The sequence below is a fragment of the Schistocerca piceifrons genome, chromosome 1 (assembly GCF_021461385.2).
Source record: "Schistocerca piceifrons isolate TAMUIC-IGC-003096 chromosome 1, iqSchPice1.1, whole genome shotgun sequence".
Taxonomy (NCBI): Eukaryota; Metazoa; Arthropoda; class Insecta; order Orthoptera; family Acrididae; genus Schistocerca; species Schistocerca piceifrons.
Genome location: NC_060138.1, coordinates 111,876,954 through 111,896,867, shown reverse-complemented (window position 1 = coordinate 111,896,867; position 19,914 = coordinate 111,876,954). Strand labels below are relative to the sequence as shown.

General features: G+C 44.1%; 1 protein-coding gene across 1 annotated transcript in view; it reads right to left on the bottom strand.

Moving 5' to 3' along the window:
• Positions 1–19,914, bottom strand: part of LOC124785008 — a 960,541-nt gene that overhangs the window by 34,838 nt on the left and 905,789 nt on the right. The window contains exon 13 of the mRNA XM_047254148.1: positions 1,479–1,655. Within this exon, the coding sequence (XP_047110104.1) occupies positions 1,479–1,655 (177 nt within the window). The remainder of the gene's footprint in view (positions 1–1,478; positions 1,656–19,914) is intronic.

Here is a 19,914-nt window from a genome sequence, read left to right as displayed (position 1 = left end):
CGGGCGTCCAGTTGTGGTCACCACAAAGGAAATCACTGACAAAATCAGTGATACGGTAATGCAAGGTTCAAAATGGTTCAAATGGATCTGAGCACTATGGGACAACTTCTCAGGTCATCAGTCCCCTAGAACTTAGAACTACTTAAACCTAACTAACCTAAGGACATCACACAACACCGATCCATCACGAGGCAGAGAAAATCCCTGACCCCGCCGGGAATCGAACCCGGGAACTCGGGCGGTAATGCAGGGCCACCGAATAAAAATTCGTGAGATTGCTGAGACTGTAGGCATTTCAATTGAGCGAGTGCATAAGTATTGCTGGAAGAAGTAGTTATGAAGAAGACGTGTGTGAGATGAGAGCCACGATTGCTCACAGTCTACCAAAAGCGCATTTGGCACAATATGTCAGCTCAATGCCTGGCGATGTTTAGTCGCAAGCTGACTTTTTTCGCTAATTTGTGATTGCCCTTGAAACCGGGATCCATCATTACACACCAGGGTCGAAGTGGCAGTGAACACAATGGCTGAAAAAAGACGAAGGTTGGCATGCATAGATGTGATCTTTCACTAAGGTAATGGACCACCCCACACATCAGCGATAACAATGGCGGAAATGCATGAATTGGGATTTGAAACGGTTCCTCACCCACCCTGTTCACCAGACTTAGGCCCAAGTGACTTCTTACTGTTCCCCAACTTGAAGCTTTCGTTGCTGGGAAGAATTTTTCATCAAATGAGGAAGTGATACTTGCAGTCAACGAGTATTTTGCAGAGTTTGATTGAAGTTACTTTTCCGATTGGACGAAAAAGGAGGAGGACCGCTGGACCAAGGGACCAGATGTGTGTGCTTCAAAGGAGCCTATGTCGAGAAGCAAGTTGAGTTGTTTACGAAACAAACATTTTTCTTGCTTTTTTAGCTAAATTTATCGAACCATCGTCGTACACTGTGTGTTAGTCTACAGTGAATGATAAAATTAACTGTCTTCGTTGTATTGATTTTAAATTTAGTTGCATTTACCATCATTACTACACCGGTACTTGAGCTGTTGGACGACGACGTTCTCAAAAGTAACTGAAGCGTTTAGTTTGCACGACCGAGTGAGCCCTGATCAGATAGCAGTGTCATTAGCCGAGCTAGTATTGGCCATCTTCGTCAACTTCTGCCCAGCTGTGTGAAGCTTATTCGCCCTCCTCCTAGCGCACCACAGCCGAGTGAACACCCTCAAACCGGTCACGCACGTATCGCGCTCTAGGTATTGTTGAAGTCAGCGTACTGTTGGCACGCCAAGTAGACAAGCTGGTGTTCTGTCTCAGTGTCATGAAAGTTGAAGTGGCACCCGCCTGACATGTCGTCCTGGGGCCCAAGCACAAACAGAAATGACAGATGAAATCTAGCCGCCGTGTTGCGGCAGCCGTGAGGCGCAACGCAGCTGGCAATGAACAAAGTGTGTAGGTAGTACCTGGAGCAACAGTACCTGTAGAACCACCAGCCGCCGCCGTAGGAGCGGGCGCAGGGGCAGCACTCTGGCGCCTGGTCCTGCTTGTTGTCCACGGTGCTGAAGTAGACGCCGTTGTGCGCGGAGAATGAGTCCGAGGCGTTGCCGCGGTACCCCGTCACCGACAGCCGGTACCACTGGCTCTCAGCCGCCACCCTGCCGACAGGCACACCTGTACACCTGCAGTTAATACACACACACCACACACACACACACACACACACACACACACACAAGGCGTTGCCGCAGTACCCCGTCACAGACAGCCGGTGCCACTGGCTCTCAGCCGCCACCCTGCCGACAGGCACACCTGTACACCTGCAGCTAATACACACACACACACACACAAACACACACACACACACACACACACACGCACAAGGCGTTGCCGCAGTACCCCGTCACAGACAGCCGGTACCACTGGCTCTCAGCCGCCACCCTGCCGACAGGCACACCTGTACACCTGCAGCTAATACACACACACACACACACACACACACACACACACACACACACACACACGCACAAGGCGTTGCCGCAGTACCCCGTCACAGACAGCCGGTACCACTGGCTCTCAGCCGCCACCCTGCCGACAGGCACACCTGTACACCTGCAGCTAATACACACACACACACACACACACACACACACACACACAAGGCGTTGCCGCAGTACCCCGTCACAGACAGCCGGTACCACTGTCTCTCAGCCGCCACCCTGCCGACAGGCACCTCTGTACACCTGCAGCTAATACACACACACACACACACACACACACACACACACACACACACACACAAGGCGTTGCCGCAGTACCCCGTCACAGACAGCCGGTACCACTGGCTCTCAGCCGCCACCCTGCCGACAGGCACCTCTGTACACCTGCAGCTAATACACACACACACACACACACACACACACACACACACACACACACACACACACAGCACAAGGCGTTGCCGCAGTACCCCGTCACAGACAGCCGGTACCACTGGCTCTCAGCCGCCACCCTGCCGACAGGCACACCTGCACACCTGCAGCTAATACACACACACACACACACACACACACACACACACACACAAGGCGTTGCCGCAGTACCCCGTCACAGACAGCCGGTACCACTGGCTCTCAGCCGCCACCCTGCCGACAGGCACCTCTGTACACCTGCAGCTAATACACACACACACACACACACACACACACACACACACACACACACACGCACAAGGCGTTGCCGCAGTACCCCGTCACAGACAGCCGGTACCACTGGCTCTCAGCCGCCACCCTGCCGACAGGCACACCTGTACACCTGCAGCTAATACACACACACACACACACACACACACACACACAAGGCGTTGCCGCAGTACCCCGTCACAGACAGCCGGTACCACTGGCTCTCAGCCGCCACCCTGCCGACAGGCACACCTGTACACTTGCAGCTAATACACACACACACACACACACACACACACACATACACACACACACACACACACACACAAGGCGTTGCCGCAGTACCCCGTCACAGACAGCTGGTACCACTGGCTCTCAGCTGCCACCCTGCCGACAGGCACACCTGTACACCTGCAGCTAATACACACACACACACACACACACACACACACACACACACACAAGGCGTTGCCGCGGTACCCCGTCACAGACAGCTGGTACCACTGGCTCTCAGCTGCCACCCTGCCGACAGGCACACCTGTACACCTGCAGCTAATACACATACACACACACAATCATAGTGAGACTATGTCACAGATGTCTAGCCATGTAGTGACTCTATAGTACTCAGGGTGCAACGGGTGTAAGTGCGGATGTTTTTATACATGGTACCTTAACAAGTACACACATCAGTGTGTTAGTTGTTTTTCTCTGTGTCGAACAGTCTTCCCACAAACATGTCACTCAATTTACTACCTTATATTTCCTGCATGGTCATAATTGCACCGCTAAATGGTCTACACCTGTCAGTATAGGCTAACCATTTTGCATCCACGCCTACACGCTTAAACACCCAACCACCTGCCAGGGGAAAATTAGCATTTACGACTTGCTCGTGCCACTTGTACTAGGAGGTACTAACCAACCTAAAAACATACAACTCCTACTAGCAATAATTATTAGTCTGCAAATGACGTAATACTGATGTAAAGTTGTTCAGCACACTGTTCTCAGTCAGCATAAACCTATCTGCACTTACACATGTTTCACCCTATATATCGACTCCTCCGAGAAGGCACATGTGACCACCAAGTAACCTAGACTGTTACAGCTCGTGTTTGTGACATGGGCAGCTGGCCAACATGTGAACCAGTGGACATGGCTGGTCAAACGGTTGACATGTGGACAGTCTTGGAGCGAGGTCATAAAATATGCAATCGCACTCCCTGGCCTAATAACCATGAGCAGGGGTGGTCGAACAGCTCTCGCAAATGCAGAACACGAGCAATACGGTGTATCTGCCAATGTATTGAGGGGTGGGGAGAGGCACACCTGTTCCATGGGGTAGTTTTGGAACCATCTGAATTAAAACAGCACAAACCTTCTCAGCGAAATTTCAGAGTTCTGTGTAGAGAGGCAGTCACCAGATCAGGTTACATGGCGAATAAATTGGAGTTCTGACTAGTGCTCTACAGCCAGTTATCTATGGTGCTAACATAGGAGACGACGAAGAAATGGATGAGCAAGTAATGTGATGTAAGACAGTGAATGGACGTTGGCACCACTATAGATGGAGTTAATACTCTAAAATTCGAACCACAGAAGCTGCCAACATGAGTGACTTAGATGTAGATATCCCTACTACACCAAAGCAGCATAGCTCACTTCATAAAGGCGTCTTATCTTCTAGAATGCATACCAGTTTGGTTGCTTTCGGAGTATGCTGATTTACTAGCTCCGTTTTTAGCAATTTTCTACAACTGCTCCCTCAACGGGAGATCCGCACCTAAGGACGGGAAAGTTGCCCGAGTCACACCAAAACAAAAGAAAGGAAGTAGACACATAACTCATATTAATTTGCAGTAACATCTTAGAACATATACTGTGTTTGAACATTATGAAATACCGCGAACGAAACAGTTACAGTTTATTGTCACATAGCACGAATTTCGCAAATATCATTTTTCTGAAACAAGTGGGCCGGTCCCTGTGGCCGAGCGGTTCTAGGAGCTTCAGTCTGGAACCGCGCGACCGCTTCGGTCTCAGCTTCGAATCCTGCCTCGGGCATGGATGTGTATGATGTCCTTAGGTTAGTTCGGTTTAAGTAGTTCTTAGTTCTAGGGGACTGATGACCTCAGATATTAAGCCCCATAGTGCTCAGAGCCATTTGAACCGTTTGAAACAAGTGGCTTTTTATTCACACGAGCTAATGAGTGCTATTGAAAGGAGATCTAAAGTTTAGTTTACATCTTTGGGTTGCCAGAAGGCTTTTGACACTATTCCATATAAGTGACTTCTGATCAATTTGCATGCCCATGGAGTCGTACGACTGGATCGTGACTTCCTATCACACCGTTCGCAATAATAGCCAGAAGGTCATCGAATGGATGATATCTGGTGTTCCCCAACCAGACGTTATAAGCCCTCTGCTGTTTCTAATCTACGACGTGCGGCAATAAAACAATGAGACTGATTTTCTTTGCAGGATATGTCAACCCAGCAGGCTTGCATAGACATAATACCTTTGACCTTAGTCTAAAAGCTGCTTCTAGCCCAAGCGGCACATTGATGCAACTGCTCAGTCGTGAGTTGTGCTGTAATAAGTTAACACGTGTTTTTGTCTCTCGTCACGGAAGTGGAACCACATAATATTGCGCAACGGTATGCCATTTCTTTTTGCGTTAAATTGGGTGAAAACGCGATGACAACTTACGGTAAGCTTCAGACGGCTTTTGGGGAGAAGGTTATGTCAAGAGCTCAAGTTTTTCGTAGGTATAAAATGTTAAGTGAAGGCAGAACGAATGTTGAAAATGAAGACTGCAGTGGACGACCATGAGCCTCACGGCTGGATGTCAACTTGACCAGGGTGCGTGAATTCGTACAATCTGATCAAAGATCATCCATGAAACTAATTGCTGAAGAACTGAACTTCAATCGAGAAACCGTTCGTCTAATAATAAACTGAAGATCTTGGTATGACAAAGATTTGTGCAAAAATAGTCGCCATAAATCTCATACCACAACAGCGAGAAACACGGAAAAATGTGGCAGCCGATCTGTTAGAGCAAACGGAAATCAATCCAGAATTGTTGAGCCGTGTTATCACTGGTGATGAAAGTTGGTTTTTTCAGTACGATCCAGAGACAAAACGCCGAAGTTCGCAATGGTGCTCAAAGGGATCACCCAGACCAAAAAAAGCTCACATGTCAAAAGTGAAATGCATGTTTGTGTGCTTCTTTGATTCCAAGGGAATTGTTCATAAAGAGTGGGTGCCTCCTGGACAAACATTTAACCAATATTACAAAAAAGAAATTTTAGAAAGACTTCGTAAAAGAGTTCTTCGTGTCCGTGCCAACATTGCTGATAACTGGATTCTGCATCACGATAATGCGCCATCCCATACTGCACTGTCAGTGCAGCAATTCTTAACCTCAAAACAAATTTCAATACTACCACAGCCACCTTATTCACCAGGTATCGCTCCGTGCGACTTCTTTCTATTTCGAAGAGTCAAAACGGCGGTGAAGGGCACCATTTTCAAACGACACAAGATGTCCAAAAAGCTGTGACGAGAGTCTTGGAGGATATTACAGAAGATGAGTTCCAGAAATGTTACCATCAATGGGAGAAACGCTGGAAAAAGTGTGTGCAATCAGAAGGGAACTAATTTCACGGAGACAACACTAAACTTGACTAAACCGGTAAGCAACATTTTTTTTTCACATCCGTCACGTTACTTTATTGTCGCATCTCGTATGCTTCAACCCTTGGCCCGAAAACCAACACTCATGCCCTTTTGGACGCCAGGTTATATCACTCCATTTCCGCATTACAACGACTGCAGTATTTTCCGTTTGTCCCTCCCCACTCCCCCCCCCCCCCTCCCAAACATTGCAACATGATTAATGTACCCACGATTCTTAGTGCTGTTACCTGCTGTCTGTGAGAGGTTGCTGCACGTTGACATATAACACAGACAGTGGTCACGTTAATGTGACCGGACCGTGCACAAACTATTTAGGAGGTAACATGAGGAGCTAGATAAAATGTGTGTATGGTGCGAAAAGTGGCAGTTGACTCTAAACAATAAAAAGTGTGAAAGTTCTTCACATCAGCACTAAAAAGAACACGTCAAATTTCGTTTACATGACAAATCACATTAATTTAGAGGTTGTCGATTGAGCTAAATACCTAGGGATTACAATTATGAATAACTCATGATGGAACCTTCACAAAGGAAATGTTGTGGCGAAAGCGAACCAAAGACTTCATTTTATTGGCACAACACACAGAAAAAGCAACAAATCTACTAAAGAGACGGCTTACACTAACTTGTCCGTTCTCTTGTGGAGTATTACTGCTCCTCTAGAGTCCTGCTAGGATCCTCTCCAGATAATATTGGCAGAGGACATCAGAAAAGTTCAAGTAGGGGAAGCACGTTCTGTTAGCGCCAGTTATGCAGAGCGTGTCACGCATGTGGTGCACGATTTGGGGTGACAATCATTAGAGGCGTTTTTCGCTGCGGCTAGGTCATTAACGAAATTTCAGTCACCAAATTTCTTCTCCAAAGGCGAAAATATTTACTTGACTCCCACCTGTATGGGGAGAAATGACATAACATAATAAGTAAAATCTGAGTTCGCACGGATAAAGTTGTGAGTTCATTTTTCCTGCTGTTATTTGAGAGTGTAACGGTGGAGAATATTCTGAAAGTGGTTCTATGAAACCACTGCGAAGCACTTACGTGTGAAATTCAGATTGATCATGTACATGAAGATACTGTGTGTTTTAATACACTTCAGGTGTAGTACAAAGAAGCAAGTAAGTTGAAGTTTATACAGATATGTGACTTCTTCTTGCTTTGTCTCAGAATATCATTACATTTGTAAGTGGGAAATTAGTACTTTTGCTATCTAATCTGTATGTGACAAAAGGGAGACCCGATGTGTCGCAGTTTTTGGAAGAGCGGAGGACTGAACTGTAAGATGTAGTTAGCTCGTGTGGGCTGTTGTATGAAATAGATAGAGGAAAGTCTAATTACTATAATCATTTGAAACAATTCCACAAAGATTATTACCACGAGAGTCCAAAAAAATAAAGAAGTGTTCAATTTTGGAAAGGAAAGCATGTACATGAAAAATCGTGAAAATAATTGTGTGCAAATATATCGAAAACTTCTGACAGGAACACAGGGCTTATATCAGATTGTGTGTGTGTGTGTGTGTGTGTGTGTGTGTGTGTGTGTGTGTGTGTGTGCGACAATTCTGTAATTCTGAGGAGAGAGGGGAAGGGAGGAAGAGAGAGAGAGAGAGAGAGAGAGAGAGAGAGAGAGAGAGAGAGAGAAATTTAACCATTTTGTCGGCCTGTGAACAAAATATGCAGAAAAATGTATTTGAAATTAGGTTTTCTTACTGTGGGTTGAATGCACACCATCCGAAATTTTAAGCTTCTTTCAACAAGAAAGTGCTTCGTTAAGATAAGAGAGGGACTCGATTAATTGTATGCCACCAATCTGAAGATTTGAATGCAGTATAGGGAATAAAAGTCTGTGAAGATCATGCTGATTGGGACATATGACAAGGTTTATTTCATTTCTGCTGCAGGTAAAATATTTAGCGTCGCGGCGTTATTAATCTGTAGATGTTGTTTAGGTTTAGAATGATATTTAGTAATGAAGAATTATGGAGAATTCATAAAGAGCAATAGAACTCTTGTAGAACTAATATCCTGTAACCGAAAGACAGCCTAGTTTTATCTCAAAACGGTGGTCCATGAGGTTACAGTAACAAGCTGTTTGCTATGAAACTTCCTGGCAGATTAAAACTAAGTGTAAGACCTAGACTCGACCTCGCAAAAGAGCTTATGTGAAGTTTGGAAGGTAGAAGACGAGGTACTGGTAGAAATTGAAGCTGTGAGGATGGGTCGGGAGTAATGCTTGGGTAGCTCAGTCGGTAGAGTACTTGCCCGCGAAAGGTAAAGGTCACGAGTTCGAGACTCCGTCGGGCACACAGTTTTAATCACGACGTTCGCATGGAACTTCGCGATAGAATTTTTGTGTACACTGATGGCTCTCGGACTTCCCGTGGCGTCGGGTGTGCCTCCGTCATTGGCGCCCACGTCTTTCGATATCGACTCCCGGCACACTGCCCAGTATTTAGAGCCGAACTCTTCGCCCTGTATCAGGCCACGGAGTACCTACGGCGACACAGACTTTTTAATTGTGTCCTCTGCTCAGACTTTCTCAGTTGCTGTTGTCTTCAGTCCTGAGACTGCTTTGATGCAGCTCCCCATGCTACTCTATCCTGTGCAAGCTTCTTCATCTTCCAGTACCTACTGCAACCTACATCCTTCTGAATCTACTTAGTGTATTCATCTCTTGGTCTCCCTCTACGATTTTTACCCTCCACGCTGCCCTCAAATGCTAAATTTGTGATCCCTTGATGCCTCAGAACATGTACTACCAACTGGTCCCTTCTTCTTGTCAAGTTGTGCCACAAACTCCTCTTCTCCCCAGTCCTATTCAATACCTCCTCATTGGTTATGTGATCTACCCATCTAATCTTCAGCATTCTTCTGTACCACCACATTTCGAAAGCTTCTATTCTCTTCTTGTCCAAACCATTTATCATCCATGTTTCACTTCCATACATGGCTACACTCCATACAAATACTTTCAGAAACGACTTCCTGACACTTAAATGTATACTCGATGTGAACAAATTTCTCTTCTTCAGAAACGCTTTCCTTGCCATTGCCAGTCTACATTTTATATCCTCTCTACTTCGACCATCATCGGTTATTTTGCTCCCCAAATAGAAAAACTCCTTTACTACTTAAAGTGTCTCATTTCCTAATCTAATTCCCTCAGCACGACCCGACTTAATTACACTACATTCCATTATCCTCGTTTTGCTTCTGTTGATGTTCGTCTTATATACTCCTTTCAAGACACTGTCTATTCCGTTCAACTGCTCTTCCAAGTCCTTTGCTGTCTCTGACAGAATTACAATGTCATCGGCGAACCTCAAAGTTTTTATTTCTTCTCCATGGATTTTAATACCTACTCCGAATTTTTCTTTCCTTTACTACTTGCTCAATATACAGATTGAATAACATCGGGGACAGGCTACAACCCTGTCTCACTCCCTTCCCAACCACTGCTTCCCTTTCGTGCCCCTCGACTCTTATATCTGTCATCTGGTTTCTGTACAAATTGTAAATAGCCTTTCGCTCCCTGTATTTTACCCCTGCCACCTTTAGAATTTGAAAGAGAGTATTCCAGTCAACATTGTCAAAAGCTTTCTCTAAGTCTAAAAATGCTAGAAATATAGGTTTGCCTTTCCTTAATCTTTCTTCTAAGATAAGTCGTAGAGTCCAATATTTCTACGGAATCCGAACTGATCTTCTCCGAGGTCGGATTCTACCAGTTTTTCCATTCGTCTGTAAAGAATTCGCGTTAGTATTTTGCAGCCGTGACTTATTAAACTGATAGTTCGGTAATTTTCACATCTGTCAACACCTGCTTTCTTTGGGATTGGAATTATTATATTCTTCTTGAAGTCTGAGGGTATTTCGCCTGTCTCATACATCTTGCTCACCAGATGGTGGAGTTTTGTCAGGACTGGCTTTCCAAGGCCGTCAGTAGTTCTAATGGAATGTCGTCTACTCCCGGGGCCTTGTTTCGACTCAGGTCTTTCTGTGCTCTGTCAAACTCTTCACGCAGTATCGTATCTCCCATTTCATCTTCATCTACATCCTCTTGCATTTCCATAGTATTGTCCTCAAGTACATCGCCCTTGTATAGACCCTTTATATACCCCTTCCACCTTTCCGTAGGCAGTAAAAAAAAAAAAAAAAAAAAAAAAAAAAAAAAAAAAAAAAAAAAGCAGTACAATGGTCGAGTTTCTCCTCATAAGGCACACATCTACAGCTTCATCCATACTCTGCAAGCCACCTGACGGTGTGTGGCGGAGGGTACCCTGGGTACCTCTATCGGTTCTCCCTTCTCTTCCAGTCTCGTATTGCTCGCGGAAAGAAAGATTGTCGGTATGCCTCTGTGTGGGCTCCAATCTCTCTGATTTTATCCTCATGGTCTCTTCGCGAGACATACGTAGGAGGGAGCAATATAATGCTTGACTCCTCGGCGAAGGTATGTTCTGGAAACTTCACCAAAAGCCCGTACCGAGCTACTGAGCGTCTCTCCTGCAGAGTCTTCCACTGGAGTTTATCTATCATCTCCGTAACGCTTTCGCGATTACTAAATGATCCTGTAACGAAGCGCGCTGCTCTCCGTTGGATCTTCTCTATCTCTTGTATCTACCCTATCTGGTACATATCCCACACCGGTGAGTAGTATTCAAGCAGTGGGCGAACAAGTGTAATGTAACCTACTTCTTTTGTTTTCGGACTGCATTTCCTTAGGATTCGTCCAATGAATCTCAGTCTGGCACCTGCTTTATCGACGACTAATTTTATTTGGTCATTCCATTTTAAACCACTCCCAGTGCCTAATCCCAGATGATTTATGGAATTAACTGCTTCCATTTGCTGACCTGCTATATTGTAGCTGAATGATAAAGGATCTTTCTTTCTTTCTTTCTATGTATTCACAGCACATTTCACTTGTCTACATTGAGATTCAGCTGCCATCCCCTGCAGCATTCGTCAATTCGTTGCAGATCCTCCTGCATTTCAGTACAGTTTTCCATAGTTACAACCTCTCGATATACTACAGCATCATCCACAAAAAGCCTCAGAGAACTTCCGATGCTATCCACAAGGTCATTTATATATATTGTGAATAGCAACGGTCCTACGACACTCCCCTGCGGCACACCTGAAATCACTCTTACTTCGGAACACTTCTCTCCATTGAGAAGGACATGCTGCGTTCTGTTATCTAGGAAATCTTCAATCCAATCACACAATTGGTCTGACAGTCCATATGCTCTTACTTTGATCATTAAACGACTGTGGGGAACTGTATCGAACGCCTTACGGAAGTCAAGAAACACGACATCTACCTGGGAACCCGTGTCTATGGCCCTCTGAGTCTCGTGGACGAATAGCACGTGCTGGGTTTCACACGATCGTCTTTTTCGACACCCATGCTGATCCCTACAGAGTAGATTTCTAGTCTCCATACTGTAGTCAGTACTACACGACGTTTGAGGTGGTGTAAAATGGGAAGCCATAGGCCAACAGACGACTGGAAACGTGTGATTTGGAGAGACAGATCACGCTATGCCGTATGGAAATCCGCTGGAAGGATTTGTTTGTATTTTGACAATGCCTAGAGAACGTTACCTAGCATAATGTAATGCCACCAGTGAAGTACGAAGGTGGTGATGGTACGATACGGGGGTGTTTTTGGTTAGGTAGTGATCCTCTTATTAGTCTCAAGAAAACGCTAAATGAGGTGAGGAACAGTTTGGAGACGATGATTGTCTGTGTCCTCTCATAAATAGTATCAAGTGCTTCGCATTTTTAGAATTTTAAAAATGCTTATGATCACATCGAGTGCTCCTACCCAAGACAATGCCTACGGTTTACGGCTTCGAGCCCCATTTCTTGCAGGCTGTAATGGGACGCATCTTGCACAGCAAAACCAGAATTAGGGTCAACCAGTCCCACATATCTCTCGACACCTTTCATCGAGGTCTGATACAGGAATGGCCACAATTTGAGGCGCTATATGCACCAACCGTTGAACCAGTTCTGTGTCAACTCTGTGCTTCACATTACGCAGACATAAATGTGGAGTGCAGACACTTGCAGATGACATGAACATCATCCTTGCTGGCGAGGCAGATATTTGTCTCACGCATGATGGTGAGGGGAGCACAACAGCCAGTCCCCGAGTGGATAAAATCTCCGACCCGCCCGGGAATCGAACCCCGGGCCGCTGCTTGGGAGACAAGCTCAGCTAAACACGCGGACACTCACACCGGCATATGATAAAAGTAGAGGCGACATCCTCAATAGGCAAAAATTTGCCCTGCTACGGGTGGGCGGTGAAAAAGCTATGCACCAATCGCAATCGCGTTGGCTCCCAAACGTCACACTGTGTTTTCGGTTACCTTACGAGAACACCGACTTTGGCAGTGTGATAGATTGCTAACGGCTCATTTCATTGTCGACGCTAAGGATATGTTATACAAAAACGGGATGAACAAAATGTGTGTTTTTTTTTTGACGTCTGTACGAGATCACAGACTATGGCATTCGACAGATTGCAAATGACTCATTTCATTAACATCTATGCTCTGTTCAAGCCCCACTGCGTCAGATCGCTTTACCCCATCTTGGTTAACATAACGATCTGCTCTCCAGGCCCCGAAAGCCCTAGAAATGCCTACCGGCCTCCGTGTCATCCTCTGTCCTGCGTCGTTAGGAGGATGAGCTCTCTCGGCCGTTTTGCAGACTTTCCAGATCGTAGGGTCAGTACGTCTCATTCAAGGAGCTCCTCAATTAGTATTACGAGGCTGGGTGCACCCCATAACAGTGCATCTACCAAAGAGAAATCCTTGGCAGAAACGGGAATCGAAACCACGTTCTCCACATGCAGTACCTATGATGACGAGTCAGCTACGGAGGGGGATCATTCTGGCTAACACAGCGACACAAATTTTGTCAGTCGTTGCTTGCGCAATCTGACTGCCTAAGATCTTCAAGTTTCGTTTTGTAACGATAGCCGCACCCATTTCTGAAGCAGATTTAGATTTGCATAACCCTCTAGTGCATTTCAACATTATTTACGCCAGTACCACTTTCAGTTTCTTATCAGCTAACAGAAATTCTGTAACTAAAATCATATTTCTGGCAGTATTCATGCTTGAAACAGAACCCCCGCCGTGTTATGTGCATTCGTATTTTTTTATGGCAAGTTACATGGGGGAGGAACCATCCACCGTTCCACACCTTTTTACAACAACGAACATTTCAGGACTCATCGAAAGACTCACCTTACAGGAGTTTCTCTTCGACAAACTGGAGTAGGGCTTCGCGGAATGTTCATAAAAAACAGAAGATTTTCTCTGCTGAAACCGTCAGTTGCAGGATACCCTCACACACAGATTCATTTGTTGTGACCAAAATGCAATTTGGTCGTGGACGATGGAGAAAGTAGCTTTAATTACCAGAACCAACCTTACCACCACAAACTTGAATTTTCATGGTCCAACTGGACTCGTACATGTACCCAGGAACCAAACATCGGTCGCATACATGGTATGTGGCTCATTTCATTCACTACTCGATAACCACAGGCACTTCGGACACAGTGGGCGTTCAGTATTATCTGCAAGAGCAACACTGGATCATGGGACAAAGATACTGCAGTTTCAAAAGTGTTTGATCCCCATTGTTGGTTTGTACCGACGACGAAATCAGTTCTTTGAGTGTTTATTGTCTTCACTGGACCAGAACGAATACAAAGGCCAACGAAAAATTTTGTTAGAAAAACTTTTTTTACGTTGATAGCTGATCTTTATAGATTTTTATGAGCTGAATCCAAATCTAGCCTTAGTTTTTTGTATCACCCATAGTTTTCGAGCAATATGCTTTTTATTATACAGTATAAAAATCCTATGCTATACGGTAAACGGGGAAATTAATGAAACGCTTTGTTACAACATAAGCATGGTTTGTATTTACAGTAAGCTACTTAAAACAATGATATGTGTTAATAGACGTTTCACTTGTCGGCTGGAATTGGTTTGTATTTTCTTTCTCTTTTTTCTTTAAAGCTTCTTGTGTAACTTTTCCTACGATGACTCGCTTGCTGAACTACTCGGAGAAGTGATCAACAGTAGTCCCCCACCATGTTGGTGTTCCAACTGCCTTGGTAGCGTTTTTCCATCACTTTAATGTCCTGGTGAAAACGCTCTCCTTGCTTCTCACTAACATCTCCCATATTGTCCGGGAAGTAATCAAGGCGACTGTCCAAAAAGTGAACTTTCAGGCTCATTAAACATCCTAAAGTTTTAAACTTCTTTAACATTGTAGCTATAATATAAACATACCCTGGGTCTTTTTCATGTCCTAAGAACTTTTTAACGACTTGATTGAACGATACCCATGCTTCTTTCTCATTTAAGGTCATTTATCTTGATCACAAAGTTTAGATCCAGAGTTTGATATATAAGCCTTCACAAAGTCTGTAATGTGTCTTTGGTGTTTTTTAATCACAGATTCATCACAAATATAACAAAAACTGACAGCAGAGTTTTTATAACTACGATTAGACGTTGTACCCCGCGCATGTACAGGAAATGGGAAAGTGAGGTTAGGTTGACAGTAAACAAAACACCATCTGTTAACACAAAATCAGAATAGACCTTTTTTTGCCAGCAAATGTTTTTCAGCAGTGCTACCAACGTCATCTAAATTCATTAGACCTCCTCTTTAATTTATTTTAACTATATAAAAGCTGTTACATTCTTTAAATATCGCTTAATTTAGTACATTTAACAGTAAAACGTGAAGAAATGGTGGGTGATACAGTTTTTTAAGTATCGTATTTGGATTTCCCACGCTAAAAACATAAGAATAAGGTATTTTCAGCAAAAAAGTTTTTCCATTGTTGGCCTGTGATATCATAAATCTGAAGAAGGGGCTTCTTTTTTCCGTTTTAAGCATGTGGTTTAATTTTAAGAATTAAAAAAAATGTACAAAGATCGTGGGTTCGATACCCAGTCAGTCTTCTGATTTTTATGCGTCACTTTTTTTCTTCTTTTCCCTCTCGCGAAGTTTTGTTACATGAAAAATCAGAGTTGCACAGTGGTTCAGAACCCACGTTGAGCTGGAGGCTCCTCCACCTCTGGCTGGGTGAGTCACTTCAGTGGTCGGAGAAGGGCAATGGCAACGATCAGAAAGTTTACGTTCGAAGGTCGTGCAGTCCAGAATTTGTAAGCCAATCGGGCAAATTCGCCGTGAGCACTGAGCAATCATTTTGCCGACGCACTAGGTTGAAGATACCTGTTTGGTAAAGTACCATGTACTGCTGCTTAAAGAAGTCCGTAACTGCCTACTGTACGTCCTCGTCCCACAGGTATCGCCGACCCTTCAAGGCATTTTCTGAGGGAACGAAGGCGTAATAATCGCGTAGGAAGAGATGAGGACTATAGGGCGAGTACTCGAATGTCTCGCTGCAGCTTTCGTCGTTTGCAACAATGCGCTCAAGGAACGTGTTGTGCCTTTTGTCGAATCCAGGTCAGCACGGGACTCGGTACACCACTCCACAATTGTGGTTTTCGACAGACAAGCTCCTCATGCTCATTCTTCATTCTCCGGTGGACATCTGCCGGTACTTTTTCGTCCGGCAGCCGAGCCTAGAATGTAACCACGTTGGTTCTGTTTGGACGCATTTGATAATAACGTTGCCATAATTTTACTCTTGCCCTTATCGATTTTACTGCTTTGGAGTTGTTGTCTATTAGTTTTTTGTTTATTTTTGTGAAAGTTTTATGTACCATTTTTTTAATGTTGGTCGTATGTGTGTGTGTTTTTTTATTTCTTGTTCTATGGCTTTGGCGATATTAACTGTGAGTTTATTTTGTTGTTAAGTTCATAATTTTGCATGTCTATGTGTGGCAGTGAGGTGTTTCATCGACTTGTGTATTTTCGGGGGTAAGATGGTACGTAAGTTCTTTGTTTAATAGGTTTTCTTCATCTTTTGTAAAAGATATATTTGTACGATTTTTAATGCGCTGATAGCACTGGAATGGCGATGTAAATACTTGTGTGGGTTGTAGTGACTGATGCTGTGCAAATTTTAGGTTATTGGTTTTCTTATTATGCAATTATCTGTCTGCTAATATGAGAGACATAGTTTTCAATAAAATTAAATATTAAGGTAACAACAAAATCTAGCTAAGGAAAACAAGTACAAGAATGTGGATCACGATTTCAGCTGCAACAAGACATCAAAGTTAAACTACGACAAGAAGAAGATTTGAACTAAGAAGTATATCTGGCGCATCTGCATATGAACAACAGTGTTACGCCTCTAACAGTTGACGTTATATTTAATTTTATAGGTAACTATGTTTCTCACGTTAGCACACAGATACAAAGATTGCACAGTGAGAAAATTAATAACCTAAAATTTGCACAACACCAATCACTAAATCCTACGCAAGATCTAACATCACCATTCAAGTTCTACCCAAGCATTGAAAATTTATAAATGTTCCCTTTTACAAAAGATGAGGAAAATCTACTATTAAAAAAGGACTTAAGAACAATCGTAAAAAACTATCTATAAACATGGCCAAGTTATGAACGAAAAACCAAAATGAACTCAAAGTTAACATCGCTAACATCATAAAACAAGGAATAAAAAAAAACACACACATACAACCAAGATGCAAAAACGAAATATAAAACCCTTACAAAAATAAACAATAAATTGACAGACGTCGCCATAGTTAAAGTTTCCGCATTTACCGAACGCATGTCGGAAGGACATGGATGCTGGACTATTCCGTTGCCTATATGCCGGTGCTTATATACCCGCATCACAGTCACGTTACGTTGCATATACGTTACTGCAAAGCCCCAAACGGAAATCTTTCGTTCGACCCGTATATAATGGGATCATGTCTAGTATAGCTCAGTGGTCTTCAAACCAACTTTTGGACTGATGACATCTTTGTGTTACCTTTCTTTTTACCAATAATGCTATTAGATAACTTTAGCTGTATTCATTTATTACGTTTTGCTAAATGTCATCACCATTCATTCAAAAAGATTTCGGGCTTGCAGCCGGTCGTCGTTAGCTTCCATCCACGATATTTCGACTGGACAACTGCCAGCCATCCTCAGGTGAGCCATCGAAGACTTGCAGCGAATATTCCGCGCATGCGTCAAAATCGTATGGACAGACGAACCACACCGCCAGCAGCGCCCTCGCTGGTGGAACTGCAGAACTCAGCTGTCTTCGGCGTTGTCAATTACCGCGGCCATCGGAGTACTCTGACGTCTTCGTCTGGAGCAGATCTCAGAGATGACGGGGTTCCACGCATTATCTAGCTGGTAGCCATTGTAACGGTTGATAAGAATGCCTGTCATGCGAATTTCCACTGATTCTTTTATGACAGGGTCCCAAAAGGATGTTGCTGTGGCCAAAATTGTTGTCTTGTCATACTCCATTGAGTGTCCAGTGGAAATGCAATGCTCAGCAATTGCAGACTTGCTAGGTTTCAAAAGGTGAGTACAGCGTTGATATTCAGTGCAACGTTCTTCTATTGTTCGCAATGTTTGTCCTGTATATGACATGCAACACTGACAAGGTATTTTATAAATTTCCGCCATCCACAAAACCAGATCGTCTTTCACTGATCCCAGCAGGTCGGAAATCTTCTATGGTGGACGGAAAATTACTTTCACTTCGAAACCATGGAGGATTCTTGCAATTTTGAAGGAAATGTTGCCATCAAATATCGTGGATGAAAGCTAACGACAACCGGCTGCAAGCCCGAAATCTTTTTGAATACTTAGTTCGCCGGGAAAATTTTAAATTTCATGTCATCACCATATCAAAACTTGTGATGTCCAATAAAACTTAGGCGTAAGCGAGGCATGCAATTTATTGCAACTGACACTGGACATTTTAAGTTTCGATCTGATGATGACAGTTGGAAAAATGTTGTAATAAATGAAAGTGCATAAAGCGATCTAATGAAATTGTTCGTAAAAATTCATAACGATCATAGACTCATTCAGGGGATTTATTATCCTTATTAATATGTCGTGGGTCATCAAAACTATCGTCAACAGACCACTGTATAGTACAAAAATACCGCAAGACCGGACGTTACTGGTAGTAATGTCCAGTCGTACAGAGTCGGTAGGGGTGACGAAACTTGCCTGTTTAGCACCAGGAATGAACCGCAGCTGCGTCCTACGCCACACATGACGGTCTTTCCACATGTGCTCGCGCATTTGGAGCGCCCGCAATCGCACGGATCAGCTGTGCGGCGTATTTCAAAAGCCCTGCCGGGGCTACAGGCGGTTGTCGCGGGATTTATCGGCAGCGGCAAGTGTCTGGGCTTTGCTCACAGCAGCTCGAGCCGCGCCAAGTACACAAGTTTGAATATTTTCAGGCCGGCAGCAGCATGCGAGGTCAGTCCATTTGTAGCCTCACAAGAAAGCTACGCCAGTGAATGTAAAACATCTGTTCAAGGAAAGTTGACTATTCTCATAAGCCACTTAAAGCCGTCTTGAGCCTGTTTAAGGAATGCATACGCAGCAGGAGCGTGTCGTAGCTACAGCCGGCAACCTATCATACAGTGAGTAATTCTAAAAGTCCAACGGCTCGGATCTGTGTGATTCAGGGCAAAGCTGAGGTGGTGCAGTGAAGGAAAGTAAAAGTTAGGCGCTCTTGAAAACCGAACTGCAATCAGTGATGCCGAAAATGTCTATGATCGAATAAAACAGCGTGTTTGGTCAGAAACTGTTTCATCTGTAAGTGACATCATCCTTGTGTCTCACTGACAGGCGAACCTAGACCTCCCCCGCAATCTGCTTCCGCAACAGACGTCGAGAATACACGCTTATACAGTGACGATCTTGTCGGAACTAACCAGTGGGTGGTGGTGGTCTTGTTCATGTCCGGTACGGCAAAGAGAGGTTACGGTGCAAAACGCCTAGTCGGCAAACTTAGCATCAGTGTCCTGCTTTAAATTCTAAACCTCTTCGCGACGTCTAATGGAGTGAGGACACGGGATAGTGCTGAAGGTATTTAAGACACCTCATAGGCAATCTCCCAAATTGGACCCAATTAGAAAGGTTTGTACCACGACGTGAAATGCGAGAGTATAGCACACTGACATGTGTACAGTAAACCGCAGTTAACAGCAGTAAACGTTCCATGTTGGTAACAGAGGAACGCCATGTGGGAGGACAAATAACGTGTCACCTTTAGTTGAACCAGATGCATCTGTCATGTATTTTTATTTTCTCCTTTCGGAGTATGCTGATGCATTAGATCCATACTTAACAATCATATACAACCGTTCGCTCGACGAAAGATCCGTACCGAAAGCCTGGAAAGTTGCACAGGTCACACCAATATTCAAGAAAGGTAGTAGAAGTAACCCACCAAATTACAGGCCCATATCGTTAACGTCGATAATCAGCAGGATTTTAGAACATATATTGTGTTCCGACATTACGAATTACCTAAAAGGAAACGGTCTATTGACACCCAGTCAATATGGGTTTATAAAACATC